This window comes from Mus musculus, chromosome Y (assembly GCF_000001635.26).
Source record: "Mus musculus strain C57BL/6J chromosome Y, GRCm38.p6 C57BL/6J".
NCBI classification, from domain to species: domain Eukaryota; kingdom Metazoa; phylum Chordata; class Mammalia; order Rodentia; family Muridae; genus Mus; species Mus musculus.
In genome coordinates this window covers 13,897,602-13,915,706 of record NC_000087.7, presented here as the reverse complement: position 1 = coordinate 13,915,706, position 18,105 = coordinate 13,897,602, and the positions used below count along the sequence as shown (strand labels likewise).

General features: G+C 38.2%; 1 protein-coding gene across 1 annotated transcript; it reads left to right on the top strand.

Annotated features, from left to right (window-relative positions):
* Positions 1-4,569: 4,569 nt before the first annotated feature.
* Positions 4,570-5,364, top strand: Gm20836 (predicted gene, 20836). Its single transcript, XM_011251046.2, has one exon. The coding sequence runs from the start codon at positions 4,666-4,668 to the stop codon at positions 5,362-5,364; it is 699 nt and encodes a 232-aa protein (XP_011249348.1). The 5' UTR covers positions 4,570-4,665.
* The last annotated feature ends 12,741 nt before the right edge of the window (positions 5,365-18,105 follow it).

Here is an 18,105-nt window from a genome sequence, read left to right as displayed (position 1 = left end):
ACACTTGTACACACACACATACTCACAGAAAGAGGCAAGAAGTAGAGGAGATGAGTCTTAGGATCCCTCAATGAAGAGATAGTGGAAATCTTGTAAGGTAGAGAGGTCATTGAGAAACTGTATGTCTCTATCTGCACAACATCAGGCCAGTGTGCCTTCCATCAATGAGTGGTAGGTTCTCACTATCCATCATCCCCATTTGAGAAGGTATGGACAGTTAATGAAAGATGGAGAGTCATTTTCATCAAAGGTATGCCCTTTGAAGGTTATAGGTTGGCCAGTCACTACTGGTAGCCCCATATCCAAGATTTTATGGGCAACACAATTGATTTGAATGGGTTTTATCAAAAGGGAGAAAAAAAGACATGAATTTGGAAGGAGGATTTAGATGGAAATGGATCTGGTTTTGGTTCGGGAGGAGTTATTAAGAGAACTGGAAAGTAAATTCCATCAAAATATATTGTATGAATTTCTCAAGTTATTAGTGAATGTAGTTCTTAATATACAATATCTGTACTGAACATATACAGACGACTTATATTTCCATCTCCTAAATAACAAACTCTTGTATAGCAGTTTCATTACATTAAGGGCAAAAGTAATCCAGAGATTATTTAAAATAAAGAAGGATCAGGGGATACGGCCCAGAGACAATGCCATGTGTGTTTTCAAACATTCACCTACAACACCAGTTCTTAGGATTTTTGGAGGGGCAGACACAGGAAGATGAATGTGACTTCCTGAAAGTCAGCCTCACTATTAGCTCAGCAGGAAACCCTATCAAAAGCAGATAAATTAGGGAGTGAAGGAGCAAATCATACTATACCCTTCCCTAGCCTCTGAACTTACCTGTACAGATCTGTGTGCAGAATCACATGAATATAATTAAAATATACAAGAGCTTATCTTGCATAGCTTATATGCAGTGTTTTGTTATCTTAGCCTAGAATCCTGAGGACTTTATATCATTAAAGTTCCTGAAGCAAACTCCCCAGATATAGTGGTTGGGTATATTTTGTACTATGCAAAGATACCTCAGTTAAATGTGTGTCAGTGACTCCAAAACACCTTTCCTTCTCTACCTTCCTTTATATGGCACAGAACGACCTGTAAATAATTAAAATATGAAAACAACGCTTTTTCACGAATTTAGGCTTGTGTTAAAATAATATTTATAACATTTTATTGAATGGAACAGAAATCTTCAGCTCCCAGGAGCAATAGAGTGAATCCTGTAGGCTTCTGTTTTGTCCCATTATGAAAAAAATTAATTGCAAATCGACAGTTCCCACACTTTTAACTAAATCGGGACGAAGGGATATGTTTCCATACAAATAAGAAATGCCAATGTTATTAATCAAGTAGAAATGTGGCAGGGTTAGGATGCCTTTGGCTGATGTGACAATGATGACTGATTAGTCTCTTGTTACGCAAATAACCCTAACCTCTAAGAAAAGAAAAGTAATGATATAAAATATTCCAAGAAGTGGCATGGGGAATTATTACTTGATTTCAATTTCTTTTACATACTTTATTAGTTTGAATAATTGTGGCTCACAGAAGATCAAATATTCAAAGGAGTTAGTTTTCCAGGTGGTGGGACGTTTAGAAAGAATTAGGATTTGTGTTTTCATTAAAAGTGATTTGGCACTGGGCTCGAAATATCAAACAACCATTGAAATATCAAAAACTCTCTCTCATTCTCTCTCTCTCTCTCTCTCCCTCTCTCTCTCTCTCTTTCTCTCTCTCTGTCACTCTCTCTCTCTCATTCTTTAGCTCATTATCATCCGTTCTCTCTCCTCTCTCTCTCTCTCTCTCTCTCTCTCTCTCTTTCTCTCTCTCTCTCTATTTCCCTCTCTCTCTCTGTCACTCTCTCTCTCAGTCTCTCTCATGTTTTAAGCCATTCATCAAGTGGTTGACATCTAGTATTAATCCATTGCGTGTTAATTAACCACAGTAAGGCAATCAACATTTATGATATGGATGTGTAATGGTCCTTCTTGCTTCTTTTTTTTTTTTTTTTTTTTTTTTTAGTTAACTCAACCTGGGAATATAGAACCGCAGATAAAGAACTGCCTCCATCACATTGGCCAGTTGCCACACCTGTAAGGACTGTAAGGAAGGATCTTTCTTGGATGGCTGTTGTTGAAGGGTCTAGCCCACTATGGGTAGTGTTATTATCTATGAAAAGGATATACAAAGTGTGGTTTGGACCATGGAAGGGTCAGAAATTGATGTTTCTGGAAGAACTAATGATCTATATGGCATGAAAAATTAAAGTGCCCGCTAATTTGTAAGTAAATTCCATACTTACCAGCGTTCAATATTTTGTCTACCCATATTTCAAAAGTAAAATTATCAAATCTATTTCACCCTGTTTTACTGCATTTAATCTATGAAATTACTTGTAACCAGAAATACTGAATAATTTTAAAGGACTTTAAAACATGACTGGTTGATATTGGGTTTGTTTAACTTTATCACAACTTTGAAGGCAGGACCAAGAGCTAGATTGTCTTCTCATTTTACAAACAATCCATGATTCAAGGTTGCAACTGGCTTCAATACAAGGTACTTAACACTGTAAAATTCCTGCTTTGTTTGAATAAAATAGTAATTGCTCTAACTTTGGGTTTTCATAAACAGAATTTTGATGTGCTATCCAGTGTGCTGCCTCAAAGAGTCTGGCACCATTTCTGACACTAAGAACAGTTTAAAGATAACCAGGGAAAGTTTGGAACAGGGAAAATAACCACCAAGGATGTTGGTGAATCAGAAACTGAAGGCTTTCACAGGAGGAAAACAAAAACAAAAGCAAAACAAAGCAATCAACAAACAAACAGAAACCCAACCACCAAAAAATATAAACAATACAAGAGTGATTTACTTGGGCAGAATGTGACTCAGGTCATCAGGGCATTTCTGTAGGGATTTCATTTTGGATTTCTAGGAGGCCATATGAAAAGGTAAAGCCTAGATGGTTAATGTTTCTGAGTGTAATTAGGGAAGGAACCAGCATGAGTGGGGTTCTATGATGCAAGCTGAACTAGGTGATGTCACAGAGCACTGGCCATAGATTGCACATCTATTCCACTTAGAGACACTAGAATGCCTAGAAGGTGTGTCCACTATTTTCCCAGTGGTCTGTGAAAGGCAAGCCAGCTCCTGAACTCCAACTTGTTCCTCAAGCTTTTGTGGCCTGGTCTGTATCAAAAGACAGAATCTTGACGACTAAGACATTTTCTTTGGGTAAGTACATTTATGAAGTAACTGGGACCATCATAGCTATAGAAAGCTGAAAGTTTTCCCTCCCACACTGAGTAACTGTACAGTCTAAATTCTCCCATGTTTGGGGCCAGGGGCATGGTTGATCCAGTTTAGTTGATCTCCTGAATTTATTATCCTTGCTAACGATATCTCCTTCAAAATTCCATTAAAATGCCAAAGCTCTTCATTGTCCTTATGTATTTTAGAAGATGTAACTTCTAAATGGCTGATATTGCCTGGACTTGTTGAGGCCGGAGTTGCAGTGGCAAATAATCACCAAATAATCCTGAGGCTGGGTCAGGTAACACAATACAGAAGGCCAGTGGTGTGCTGTGTCCCTGGGATATTTGTGAATATTGCCACCTATTTCACAGCTTGCAGGTACAAGAGAGGGTAGGTGACAACTCTGGCTCATTTTCTTTATTCTGTTCTCTCCTTGATCATTTTGGGTAAAAGGCATACCAACTTCCACATTGACATAGACATGCAAGGAGATGTTCCTCAGCAGAGGCAAATTAGCTCAGGGCTGAAGACATATTCATCTGAGTATATTATTCTGAGCTCTCGAGAATTACTTGTTAATTTCCCTTTGATAATTTCCTTGTTTCCTTTATTTATTTGTTTGTTGTTGTTGTTTTTGTTTTGTTTGTTTGTTTTTTCTTTGGATGGGTGTTTAATTTTACTTTGAGTGTGTTTGTGTGTAGCTTTGGCTGTTAGGAAAATCACTTTGTAGAATAGACTAGCCTTTATCTCACTAAGGTTTGCCTCCCTCTGCCTCTTGAGTACTAGGAATAAAGATTTGGGTTACTACCATCTCCTATTAACTTCTGATTTGATTGTTTGTTTTGTTTGTTTTTCTTTTTTGTTTTTTGTTTGTATGTTTTGTTTTGTTTTTGTTGGTTTTTTGTTTTAGTTGTTAATGTTGTAGCTGATTTGGAGACATTTTTTCTTTGTCTACCACTGGCTGCCCTGGAACTCACTTTGTAGACCAGGCTGGTCTCTAAGTCAGAAATCTGCCTGACCCTGCCTTCTGAAAGTTGGGATTAAATGTGTGTGCCACCATAGCTGGATTATGAGCTTCTTATTTTGATCAAATTAAGTTTAGAAGCCCAAACATGTTTAGCATAACCTTCTTGACCTGCTCAAAATTCCATTAGAGAAGAGCCTTGGTCCTGCATTCTCTCCCACCCTACACCCATTGCCTTTCAGTAACTCATATATATGACAGTAGCAACAGCATTGTGTCTGGTTTAAACAGGCAATATCTTCAATCCAAGGCAATGGGCAAGTATATTTGAACACAGAATGATAGCCACAAGACATCTGCCTGGGTTTGGTGTGGTATACCACAGCAAGGCTACAGCCATGTAGAAGAAAATACCTTTGAAGAGGCTTAGCATGTCATCCCTCATGAAGAAGAGGAGGAGGAAGTCTTCTTCCAACACCCTGAGGAATATTGTCGGCTGCAGAATTTCTCACAGTTGGAAGGAAGGTAATGAGCCTGTCACCCAATGGAAGGCCATAGTTCTAGATCAACTGCCAACAAACCCTTCGCTTTACTTGGTGAAGTATGATGGAATTGACAGCATCTACGGATTGGAGCTCTACAGTGATGACAGGATTTTAAACTTTAAGGTTTTGCCTCCCATAGTAGTATTTCCTCAGGTGAGGGATGCCCACCTCGCCAGAGCCCTGGTTGGCAGAGCGGTACAACACAAATTTGAGGGGAAAGATGGCTCTGAGGTCAACTGGAGGGGGGTGGTGCTAGCCCAGGTGCCAATCATGAAGGATTTGTTTTACATTACCTACAAGAAGGATCCAGCTCTCTATGCTTATCAGCTCCTGGATGACTACAAGGAAGGTAACCTCCACATGATTCCAGACACTCCTCCGGCTGAGGAGAGATCAGGAGATGACAGTGATGTGTTGATTGGTAACTGGGTGGAGTACACCAGAAAAGATGGTTCCAAAAAGTTCGGAAAGGTTGTTTACCAAGTTCTAGCCAATCCTTCCGTGTACTTTATCAAGTTTCATGGTGACATCCATATCTATGTCTATACTATGGTGCCAAAGATTCTTGAAGTTGAAAAATCATAAAGTACAGAAACGTAAACATATAGGACTGGAAGAAAAAAAAAGTTTTTTTTTCCTGTGTTGGCTACATAAGGGTCTTTGATAATCCCAGTATCTTTGCCAATAAAATGTGTTTTGTTCTAAAAATGTAAATGTGTGACATGACATGCTGTGAGTGAACAATTTGCTGGACGAGATGGCCTACAGTGGAAAGAACTTCCAATGAAGATGAAAGTTTCATTTCAGGCGGTGAAAAGTACATACACCTAAAATCATACATGCTAAAATGAACAGCTTCTCTGGTCTGCATGCAGAATAAGGAATTGGAGATGGAACTTTGAGGAGCAGGGATGGCAGAAAAAGATGGATGTTTAGTAAGTAGGGGAGAAGGACAGGACATAGGTAGAACCTCTGATGTGAAGACTGAAAGAGAAACAAAAAGTTGGGGAAAGTGGGACATTTAAAATTAATGTGGCCTTGTTGCACAAGGTGAAACCCAGAAAACTGATTGAAATAGACTCAGAAATCAGAGAAAACAGGTTTTCTTTGAATAATGACACTTAAAGAAACCTGTCTCACATTTTAAGATTTATTATCTTTACTTATGTGGGTGGGGATATGGTATGTGCTTTTGAGTACAGGTGAACACAGAGACATGCATTGTCAGGTCCCCTGGAGCTGACATTAAAGGTGATTATTTGCCATTGGATATGAATTCAAGAAACCAAATCCATTTTTCTTGTGGTGCAAAAGTGCTTGTTACCATTGATTCATCTCTCTAATCCCATAAAGATATCTTTTTTAAGAAATCCAAAATTCACATGCATAAAACAGACCAGATTGAAGATAAGAAAGTTCTAATTGATGGTGACCATTAAAAGCAATAAGGGACACACAAAGAGTAGAGGACACTGAGAGACAAATGAATTCTAAGTTGGAGTTCTCAAAAAGTTAAGCTGGAGACACAGGAAGAAGAGAAATTTTAAGGAAATAGTCAAACTTGGGCCATATCCACATTGGCTTCTTTGTTTTCTTAACAAATAGCCAGCCTGTCATTACAGATGGGTGTGTTTGTGTGTGTGTGTGTGTGTGTGTGTGTGTGTGTTTGTGTGTGTGTGTTTGTGAGTGTGTGTGTGTGTGTGTGTGTGTGTGTGTGTGTCCATTTTTACACAGGCCATCTAGACTAGTGAATGTTTATATTTATGAGACTCCCTAAATCATCACAGAAACCTTGATTTTGTGTAATGAGTTCCAAAAGTAAAGTAAAACAGAAAATGAATATGCTGTGAGATAATTTTGGGTTGGAATGGATCCTGAGTTCCTTCCGTGAGCACTCTTTCCCTGTGATGAATCCTGTGATCTTTTGCAGGTCTCCAATGAGATCCCCAGATAACCATAAAAAGCCCCACAGTGGCCTGTTCCACCTAGCTCTCCTCTAAACACATGACCCCCTACATACCTATGTATAACTTCAGCCTGTCTATAGCCTGGAAATTCTAGTCTTTTACTTATATGTGACCTCATTCTTAGAAAACACTGAAGGTGTAACCAATGCATATATGCTGACCTCTTTTCTACGCCAGTTGACATGGGTTTCAAATGTTATGAGTTTCCCCACTGTGTGGGTCACTTTTTGAGGAGCCCATGTACTTCATGGAGGTCTGCCTGGGTTCCATCTATACTCTCAGAGGTTTTTTTTTTTTTTTTTTTTTTTTTTTTTTGAGGCAGGAATGCCATGGACTCAGTCATTACAATTTTCCTCTCTAGAATAAGTTTGTATGCTTCAGCATTTGATAATAATCTCTATTGTTGATTAATTTTAATATCTGGGAGAGTTTCTGCAGTAACTGATTCTCTTAGGGATTAGTTGCTGTGAAAAGACACCATGTCAAAGGCCACTCATAAGAGCCAACATTTCATTAGTGCTTTTCTACATTTCATTACACGTTCAGAGATTTACTCCACGATCATCAAGGCAGAAAATATGGCACTGTCTAGGCAGACATGGTGGTGGAGAGGAAGTTTAGAATTATGCATCTTCATCCAAATGCTTCCAGGAAAAACTATGTATTCTGCATGCAGGGAGGGTCTCTTCCACACTGGTAGAGCTTTAAAGCCCCAAAATGATATGCTTCCTCCAGCAAGGCCAGACCTATTCCTACAAGGCCACACCTCCTCATAGACAAAATATATTTAGAATGCCACACTGGTTTCATAGCAATTGACAAGATCTAGCTTCTTCAAAGAGGAGGAGCCTCAGTGGAGAAGATGCCTCCACAAGATCCAGCTGTTAGGAAATTTCATAATTGGTGGGAGAGCACCCACTCCATTGTGGGTGTTGACATCCTTGTATTAGTAGTCCTGGGTTATTTAAGAAAGCAAGCTAAGCAAGACTAGAGGAGCAAGACAATAAGTATCACCACACCATAGCCTCTGAATAAGCTCCTGGCTCCAGGATCCTTTGTTGTTTCAGTTTCTGTCCCAACTTCTTTGATAATTAACAACAATGTGGAAGTATAAGCTGAATACAACCTTTGCTATGGAATTTGCTCTTTGGACATGGTGGATCCTTACAACAATAAACATAGTAAGACATTCATAGGAAAAATGTCTAACAGTGCCAATGCCACTAATCTTAAAACCACAAATAATAATGTGTAGACATTTTATTTTTATTTAAAGGTAAGATATACTCGTGTACCTACCTGAGATGTAATTGTTCTAGTTTGCTTCTTTCTCACTATGTAGAATACTACAATCAAAAATAACTTGGAAATAGAAGTGTTATAGTCTATCACCGAGGAAGACAAAACAGGAAGTTGTATCAGTAACAGCAAAAAACAGCTTATTGGCTTGCCACTGTCTTTGTCACTCTTTTATTGATGTGAACAGATACCATGGATAAGGCAACTATTAGAAAACAAAACATTTAACTAGAGGCTTGCTTACATTTTCAGAAGTTTGGTCATTCACCAAGGGAGGGATCCCATCACTGGAGCAATAGAGAACTATTGATCCTTAAGCAAAGAGAGAGATTCTGCCATTGCTTTGGCTTCTTGAAAACTCAAACCCATCCTTGTTGACACATCCACTTCCTCCAATGAAGCCACACATTCTCTTATTCCTTCTAATCTTTAAACTCACTGCCACTTCCCAGTGACTAAGTATTCATATATATGTGTCTATAGAGAACTTTCTTATTCAAACTACCAATTTTCTATGGCTTGATCATCTTTTATTATTTTAGTACAGTCTAAAAGGCTCCCAATTAAAATGACTACTGTTGAGCTTAGCCACAGTGGTGGGCCCTCCCACATCAATCATTACCCAAGAAAATATCCTATAGACTTACCTAATAACCAAGTGAATAGAGACAGATCTTCAATTGCTCTCTCTTCTCAGGTATCCGTTGATTGTCAAGATTGGGAAAAAATAAAGTCCCATCACAGGAGTATTTTACTGACTCCACAACCTACCCAAACATTACTGAACAGCATTTCCTCCTCTCTGCCCCTTCATAGACCCACTTCCATGCATGGCATAAGTGAAGGATAACTTCTTTCATCAGCATGGATACTCAATAATAGGTGAAATGATGTGAATATGTCCTATAGCCACACAACCCCCCACATTCTACTGTGTGTTACACTTACTGGGGTACAACGCAATCTGTCCAATTTCCTGCCAACTCAGCTATGAGAAAAAAAATCTCATCAATAGATCCAATGAATTTTACCTGATTTCTTTCTCCTGGGGCAACTCAGTGTTATCCCTTCATGCATATATTGGTGTCTTATTCATCTGTAATAAAACCACTACTATTAATAGATACATCACAGGAGATATGACAAATACCAACTCCCATGAACAGCTGCACAGTTGGCCAAGCCTTTTCAGTGCTTTTTTGAAGTTTCCTTTGTATACTAAAAAATCAATTGATTTCTTTAAGTGTATAATTTAATGATTCTAACACATTTTCACCTCCATTCCATTTTCCCCTCATTTTCTGCTTCTTCATATGATATTGCAATCTATTAAAATGCAGTAGTGAAGGCAGAGGGAGGATCAGTGTGGGAAGCTGCAAAGTTCTTTATTTCTAAAACAACAGATACACTGTCTGAATATTCCAGATACAACTTTTTGGTAACTTTGGGTCTACTGTTAGCATGAAATTTCTAGAAAAAAAAAACCTTAAAGAATTAAGCCATGGTTCCTCTGGACCAGAGAGTTCAGTATCACTAATGAGTCATATTCATGTCAATCATTTTCATCACTGTTACAAGATGCCTACCAACAAGGAAAACAGGTCCATGGTCACAAGAGTATGAAAGGGGCATGAATGAGCACAATTGTCCAATTTATTGGCAGCCAGTAAACATCAACACAGGAAGCGACCAAATACAATAAACACCTTCCAAGACATGTTCCCAATGACCACGTTCCTTTACAAGTTTCTCACCCCTTCCATGCACACCCATCAATCAACGCATAGATTAAAGCCCTCAGGGTCCAATCACTTTTCAGATTGAGTATATTGTTCTACCTATGAACATTGTACTTCGGGCCAAAACCTTCATCAAAGACCCAGGACAGACATTTCAAACCCATTTCACCACAGCATTCTTTATGCTACACAAAGTGATAGGATCTATCTGTCTCTTTAAGGGTATCTCTATCAAGCAGTTCCAAAAGGAAAATGTCCAGGTAAACAGCATCAGCACCTCCAGGAGCTTTTATAAATGTGAGTTCAAGAAGAGCAAAATTGCAATGAAATTTAAGGGTCTTTGTCCCGCATCTCTGCATCTTAAAACCATAGGGTGAACACAGAAATGTAGGTCAAAAGTGTGAATTTCACCTATACTACAACTAATTGGGATGATTTCTAGCCATCTCTACGTTCTGTCTGTTACGGAGTCCACCAAGTCTGCCTCAAGGCATATTGCATAGTGTGAAATAGTGCCAGCAGTTGATTGCAAACAACACTATGTGTTGACTTGCATGTAAAATGAGACATGTATAATATAGACACATTTGTACATACACACATACTCACAGAAAGAGGCAAGCAGTAGAGGAGCTTTGTCTTAGGAACCCTCATGGAAGAGATGGTAGAAATCTTGTAAGGCAGAGAGGTCACTGAGACACTGTCTCTACTGCACAAAATCAGGCCAGTCTTCCTTGCATCCCTAAGTGGTATGGTATCACTATCCATCATCCCCATCTGAGAATATATGGACTATTGATGAAGGGTGGAGAATCAGTTTTCATCAAAGGTAAGGCTTTTGTATGTGATAGGTTTGCCATGCTCTACTGGTAGCCCCATGTCCAAGAGTTTATGGGCAACACAATTGATTTGAATTGGGTTGTATCAAAGGGGAGAAAAGTAGACTTGAACTTGGGAGGATGATTAAGGTGGGAATGGGTCTGGTTTTGGTCTGGGAGGAGTTATCAAGAGAATTGGAAAGTGAATTCCATCAAAAAATTGTATGAAGTTCTCAAGGAATTAATTAATGTAGTTCTTAATATACAATGTCTGTACTGAACATATACAGACCACTTATATTTCAATCTCCTAAATAGCAACTCATTTTATAGCACTTACATTACATTACGTGCAAAAGTAATCCAGAGATTATTTAAAATAAAGAAGGATCAGGGGATATGGCCCAGAGACAATGCCATGTGTGTGTTCAAACATTCACCTACAACACCAGTGCTTATGATTTTGGGAGGGGCAGAGACAGGAAGATGACTGTGGCTTCCTGAAAGCCAGCCTCACTACCAGCTCAGCAAGAAACCCAGTCACAAGGGGATAAGTTATGGAGGAAAAGAGTAGATCACACTATACCCTTCCCTAGCCTCTGAACTTACCTGTACAGTTCTCTATGCAGACTCACATAAATATGATTAAAATATGCAAGAGGTTATTTTGCATAGCTTATATTCAAAAGCAATGTTGTTTTAGACTAGAAACCTGAGGACTTTATATCATTATAGTTCCTGGAGCAAACTCCCAAGATATAGATGATGGGTATATCTTCTTACTGTGCAAAGGAAACCTCAGTTAAGTGTGTGTGTCAGTGACTCCAAACAGCTTTCCTCCTCTATGTTCCTTTATATAGCATAGAATGATCTGTAAATAATGAAAATATGAACGCAAAGCTTTTTTGTGATTTAAGGCTTGTGTTAAAATCATATTTATAACATTGTATTAAATGGAAGTGAAATCTTCAGCTCTCAGGAACAATACAGTCAATCCTATAGGCTTCTGTTTTGCTCCATTGTGAGCAAAATTAATTGCACATCAACAGGTCCCACACTTTTAACTAAATCAGGGAGAAGGGCTATGTTTCCGTACAAATAAGTAATGTCAATGTGATTATTCAAGTAGAAATCTGGCAGGGTTAGGATGCGTTTGGCTTATGTGATAGTGATGACTGATTAGTCTCTTGTTATGCAAATAACCCTTACCTCTGAGAAAAGACAAGTAATGATATAAAATATACTATGAAGTGACATGGACACTTATTACTAGATTTCATTTTCCTTTACATACTTTAGTTGTTTGAAAAATTGTGGCCCACAGAAGCTCAAATATTCAAAGGTGTTAGTTTTCCAGGTGGTGAGATGTTAAGAAAGAATTAGAATTTGAATTTTTATTAAAGGAGATTTGTCACTATTCTTTGAAATATCAAAAATCCATCAGGCTCTCTCTCTCTCATTCTTAATCTCTCCTCATTCTCTCTCTATCTCTGTCTCTTTGTCTCTATCTCTGTCTCTCTCTCTCTGTTTCATTCTCTGTTTCTCTCTGTCTCTGCTTGTTGTCTGTAGTATTGCATGTGAGCTCTCAGATACTGCTCTACACATGTGTGCCTGCCTGTTGCCATGGTGTTTACCATGATGTCCTGGAGTCGCCTTCTGAAACTGTAAGACCGCAATTAAATATTTCATCTTATAATTTGGTGTGGTCATGTCTCACATCAATAGAACAGTAACCAAGACATCCATATTCCAGTTTATTTTTTCAATCATTCTGTACTTATTTCATTAAAGTTACCTTTTGTCCATTGAAAAGTTTTAAGAATACTTTTAAAGGTCCTGAACAAATAGTGCCAGTAGGAGTGGCACTGTTAGTAGGTGTGGCCTTTTTGAAGTATGTGTGACCCTGTTGGAGTAGATGTAGCCTTGTTGGAGGAAATGTAACACTGTGCTTGTGGACTTTGAGATCGGCTATGCTTAAGCTGTCCCCAGTGTGGCACACAGTCTCCATCTTCTACCTGTGTATCAAGATGTAAAACTCTCAGCTCCTTCTCTAGCATTGTGTCTGTCTGAATGCTTCCATATTTCCACTCATGATAATAATGGAGTAAACCTCTGAAAACAAGTTACAAAGTGTTCAAGAGTTACTGTGATCCTGGAGACTCTTCATGGCAATAAAACCCAAACTAACACAAACACAAACATTCAAAAACACATTTGATATTTTGACTATTCTTGGCCTAGGGAGTGGCACTACTGGGAGCTAATAACCTTGTTGAAGTAAGTTTGGCCTTGTTGAAAGAAATTTATCTTTGTGAACATGGACTTTAATGCCCTCTGCCTAGCTGCCTGAAAGCTAATCATTTCCTAGCACCCTTCAGATGAAGATGTAGAACTCTCAGCTCCAAATGCACATGCCTGCCAGGATCCTGCCATATTCCTACCTTGATGATAATGGACTGAATTTCTGAACCTGTAAGCCAGGGTAAATTGAAAAGTGTCTCTGCTGATAGTTGGTTGCTATTCCAGAAAGACCAAAAGTTATGACGTACCATCCAGAGTCTGAGAATACATTGGTTTAGCTTCTAGCATTTGACAGAAAACAGGATTAACAAGATAATGAGAATATAAAACTTCCTATTTCATACTTAGAGACACATGGGTTATAGATCTGCGGAACTCAAGGTTTCATGGGTGGTATGGTAGGGTGATTAGTGTCTTTATATGAGTGCAGTGTCTGTTCCCAAGTCTGATGTCACACATACACATATGTTAAGTAATGAGTAGAATATCTTCAACACTTGCTCTCTTAGAGTGAAACCCTCTCACCATTTTGACTAGTTTGACTGGCCAATACACTATTGGGATATCTACCTGTCTCCACCCCACAGTGTTGCAGATATGAATAGACATGTCTGGAATTTTACAGAGGTGCTGAGAATACATGAACTCCACTGAGCCAACTTTCTAGCCCCCAGCAGGGTATTGTTTTTTGAAATCAATGATCACATCAGTAGAGAAATGAAAACCAACATGACCCTGATATTCTACCTTACCTCCACCTTACACCAATAAGTGAATGTTAAATATAAATTTAATTTATGTCCAAATGAATCCAGATTACATTCTAATGAAAGATAAAATTGGAGTGTATCCAGATGAAAGCTACGTTAGTAGATATTTGGCCTCTTATATGGAGAATAACCTATATTTTCGGTACACTAGGAGAGCAAATGCATGTAAATGAGTTCAACCAAAGAAAATCTTTGTTCCAGTGAATTTCTTTGTAAAATAAAGTTGAAAATCATGACATTTCAGTTATATATATTTAATTTTTTTGAGTATGTTATTATGGGAACATGTGAGTTTTCTTGGATTCCGATTGCAGAATTAGAGTATAGGGGACCTGATTATGTGGCACTATTATTTTTTATTAATTAATTCATTCATTGTCCACCTTCCTACTGTTCCATATCCCATATCTACTGCCCATCCCCTGTCTCCAAGGGCAAGTCCCCATCCTACCGGATCTCTAAACACCTTGGTGTCTCTAGTTTGTTGAGAATTTAGTGCATCATTTCTGATTGAATAGAGATCAAGCAGATTTTTTTCTGTGTATGTTTTAGAGACCTTCTGATAGTTCATATATGCTGCCTGTTTGGTTGTCTAGCATTTGGGAGAATTCTAGGTCCATAGTATTTGAGACAACTGGTCCTGTCGGCCTCCTTCAGTCTTTCTCAAATTAAACCAATGGTTCTGCAGATTCTGTCCATTGGTTGTTTGCATACATCTGCATCTGACTGTTACACTTGCTCATTATTTCTTCATAAGTACAGTCATCCTAGCATTCATATTACAAGTATCTGAATTCAGAAACCTACAGAGGCTGTGTACTGCAAGCAGGTCTTCTGCAAAAGCTATATATAATATCAGTACTAAAATTGATATCAGTGCTCTACAATATTCTATTCTATGTGATGAAATATCTCTCTCTCTTTCTCTCTCTCTCAATATATTCCTCTAACACTTAGTATGAATAAAGATTCTCTTATATTCTCTCCTACAAAGGGGATGATATTGACATGTCATCTGCAACATTCATTCACTTTCCTACACCGTTTGTGCTTTCTCTTAGCAATCAACTACTATCTAAATCACACATGTACTCAGATTACAAAGTAAGGTATCTGAGCTCATGCAAACTGTTATTCTGAGTCAGATTAGGGGGAGGACAATTCCAAACTGTAGTTACGTCAAAGAGTATGGACTTTAACAACTTGTGAATCAGTAGAAGAAGAGACAATGTATAGAAGAGGTTGTTTTTTTGTTTGTTTGTTTGTTTGTTTTTTTGGTTTGGTTTGGTTTAGCTTATTGTGGTTACCCACAATCATTATAAGAAACACAAATTAATGCCTGTATCTTGAACTGAATGCAAACAGGGGCCTTAGAACCAACATTATATTTCTGTTACAATATACAATATATATTTTTAGAGATTTTTTTAAATTTATTAGCTATTATACCCACTGCAACAAGTTTAAGAAATATTCCTACTGACCCAAATAGCAGCTTTATGATTCAGATGCAGATATTTTCACCCAATCAATGGATTGAAGAATCTGACCCTTGTTGAATTAATGAGGTGAAAGATATTAAAGAAGAGGGCATCCCTTTGGTAGGATCCCTGTCTCAATTACAGTGTTCCCCCAAGATGTCTGAAATTGTGGCCCAACAAAGAGACAGAATGCACCTGCTGATATGAGGCCTCCAACACACATACAGGAGAGGATTGCTGGGAGGAGAACTCTACAATTCCACTCTCACCACTGGAGGGCATTTCATCTAATGTTCCTTTTTTTTTTTTTAATTCCTGAGAGTTTCTCACATCCCAGGTCTCTGGTATACTCTAGAGCCTTTTCTCATTTCCTCCTTCACAAAGTTGCCTGTTTCCATTCTTTTCGCTGGTCTTCATCAATTCAGTCCTGTTTCCCACAACCACAGTACCTGATCAAATTCCTCTATTCTCCTTCTTGTCCCATTTCCCACACAGGTCTCTCCCTTCCCCTATCTGTATTGATTTTTTAACCTTCTTTTCATTTCTAATTATGTTTATGACTAATAAAATAATTGAAGTTTATTTTTTTGATTCATTATCTTATTAGTTTCCAAAGGGATGATATACAAATACCAAAGGTACATTGGTTTAATTTTATTTCATTTCATTTGATTTTTGAGATAGGCAGTTAGTATGTTTTGTATTCTCCAGGAAGGTCTAGAGTGTTGAGGTTCAGCATTCCATGCTAGTACCATTACAGGTATGTGAAAACTTACCTGGCTTTAATTGCTTATAATAAAATAGTCCCAAAAATCTATAAACACTATAAAATAAACACCTTCCATTCTGAGAGATGAAAATATTTCCTGTTCATTCACAAACCTCATTGATAGAAAGTATATTTGTTTCTTGAAACAAACTAAACTGCTAACTGAGAGCCATGATTAGCCCCCTCTCTGGTTTCCAGGCTCAGCCGCTTCTCTCTGTTCCCATTATTATCGATGCTCCCGAACAGGGGAATGCCAGGCCTATGACATAAGAGTGAGTGGGTAAGGGGAAGGGTTGGGGGAACATACAGGGGAATTTTGGGATAGCATTTGAAATCTAAATGAAGAAAACATCTAATTGTAAAAAAAAAAAAAAAAAAAACTTAAGTGTATTCACATATGTACACAGGGACATGTGGCACATATGTACATAATTTAAAATTATCATTCATTTTCAATACTGTGTTTTTCATTTATTATTATTATTATTATTATTATTATTATTATTATTATTATTAATATATATGGCAATTCTGATACTTACTTTGTAGACTAGAATGTCCTCAAACTGAGATTTGCCTACCTCTGCCTTCTAAAAACTGAGATAAAAGGTGTGTGCCACCACCACCTGGCTTCCGAAATATTTTTTACTTAGTGGGAGATGTCCATTATTTTTTTCCTGTTAGGATATATCAAAATCATCAAGATGTCATTTTTCCTTAATCAATTTATGAGATTAAATCAATCCCTGTAAAAATATTTCAGGTACTTTTGGAGACAGGTAAGTTTACAAGAAACATCATTTAAAAAATATTTTATTTCTGGAGCCAAAACCTTGAGTAGACCTTGCATGCAAACTCTGTAGCTAGCCTTATAACACCCGGAGGCAACTCCACTGCCAGACATCTAACATTCATAGGATCCGATGATCAGACAAGAGGGAGACACATCATTCCCCAACACCTGGAGTAGAGGGTACCAGAAAGACACAGGCATGCAGGAACTCCACCAGACCAGTGGTATGGATTGCATCCATTCAGTCTGGGACAGGGCCCTTAGCAGTCCTTGGATGCAAACTCAGCAGCCAGCCCCATAACACCCAGAGGAAGCTCTACTACCTGAAGATCTAACATGGCCAGGGTCAGAGGATCCCAGGATCCTAGGAGCTTAGTCACACCAGGATCTCAAGGTTCCAAGGGCAGCTTGACTCCCAGGATGTCAGACACACCCAGCATCTCAGAATCACAGTATACCGTAATAACAGGATCACAGAGACAGCTAGACTTTGAAGAGTTATGACACAACCAATATCACAGGAAGGACAGTCTGATGTAGCCAGGGCATGTAGCACTTGAGATATCCAGATGGTGAGAGGCAAGCATAAGTTAATAAGCAAGAGAAATCAAAGTTATTTGGAATAATCAGAACCCAACACTTGCACCATATCAAGTGGATACCCCAACACACCCTAAAAGTATGACATGGATCTAAAGTCACTTCTCATAGTGATGATGAAGGACTTTAAGAAGGACATTAGTAACTCTCTTAACGAAATGCAGGAGAACAGAGATAAACATGTAGAAGTCCTTAAAGAGGAAACACAAAAATCTGTTAAATAGATTCAGAAAAACACAATCAAACAGGTGAAGGAGCAGAACAAAACCATCCATGATCTAAAAATGGAAATAGAGACAATTGACAATTCTCACTCAGGCCATGAAGCTATGGAACATTCCCATTTACTGAGATCCAGAGGAGTAGCCATTTGGAAGATTGTGTCCCTAAATGTGAAGGTTTTGCTGAAACTCTTATGAAAATTGAGAACAATTTTAAATATGAAAGAAAAAAACACACAGTAAAAATTCATGTAGGCAAAATTGACAGCATTCTAAGTGTCACAAAACACACAAGCAGAGATTACAATTACAATAATTATTTTTATATCAAGGGGTCAAAACTCCTGATACAATCAATGTCCAAGAAGAAATATTTAGAGCACACACTCACCAGGGACAACCTGTCATGACTGGGACAGCATGGCAGGAAACAAAATGTTGATCTGTTTCACTGAGGGCCAGCATGGGGCCTTCTTACACTTTTGTGGAATAAGCAGCCAAGAGTTAGGTCAGAAATAGCCAGCTCCCTCAATTATGCCAAAGTAACCTATTTCTGCTAGGGAACAGT

What these genes read in the sequence shown, in the direction of transcription:
- Gm20836 (XM_011251046.2), top strand. Translation starts at nt 4,666, where the DNA reads ATGTCATCCCTCATGAAGAAGAGGAGGAGGAAGTCTTCTTCCAACACC.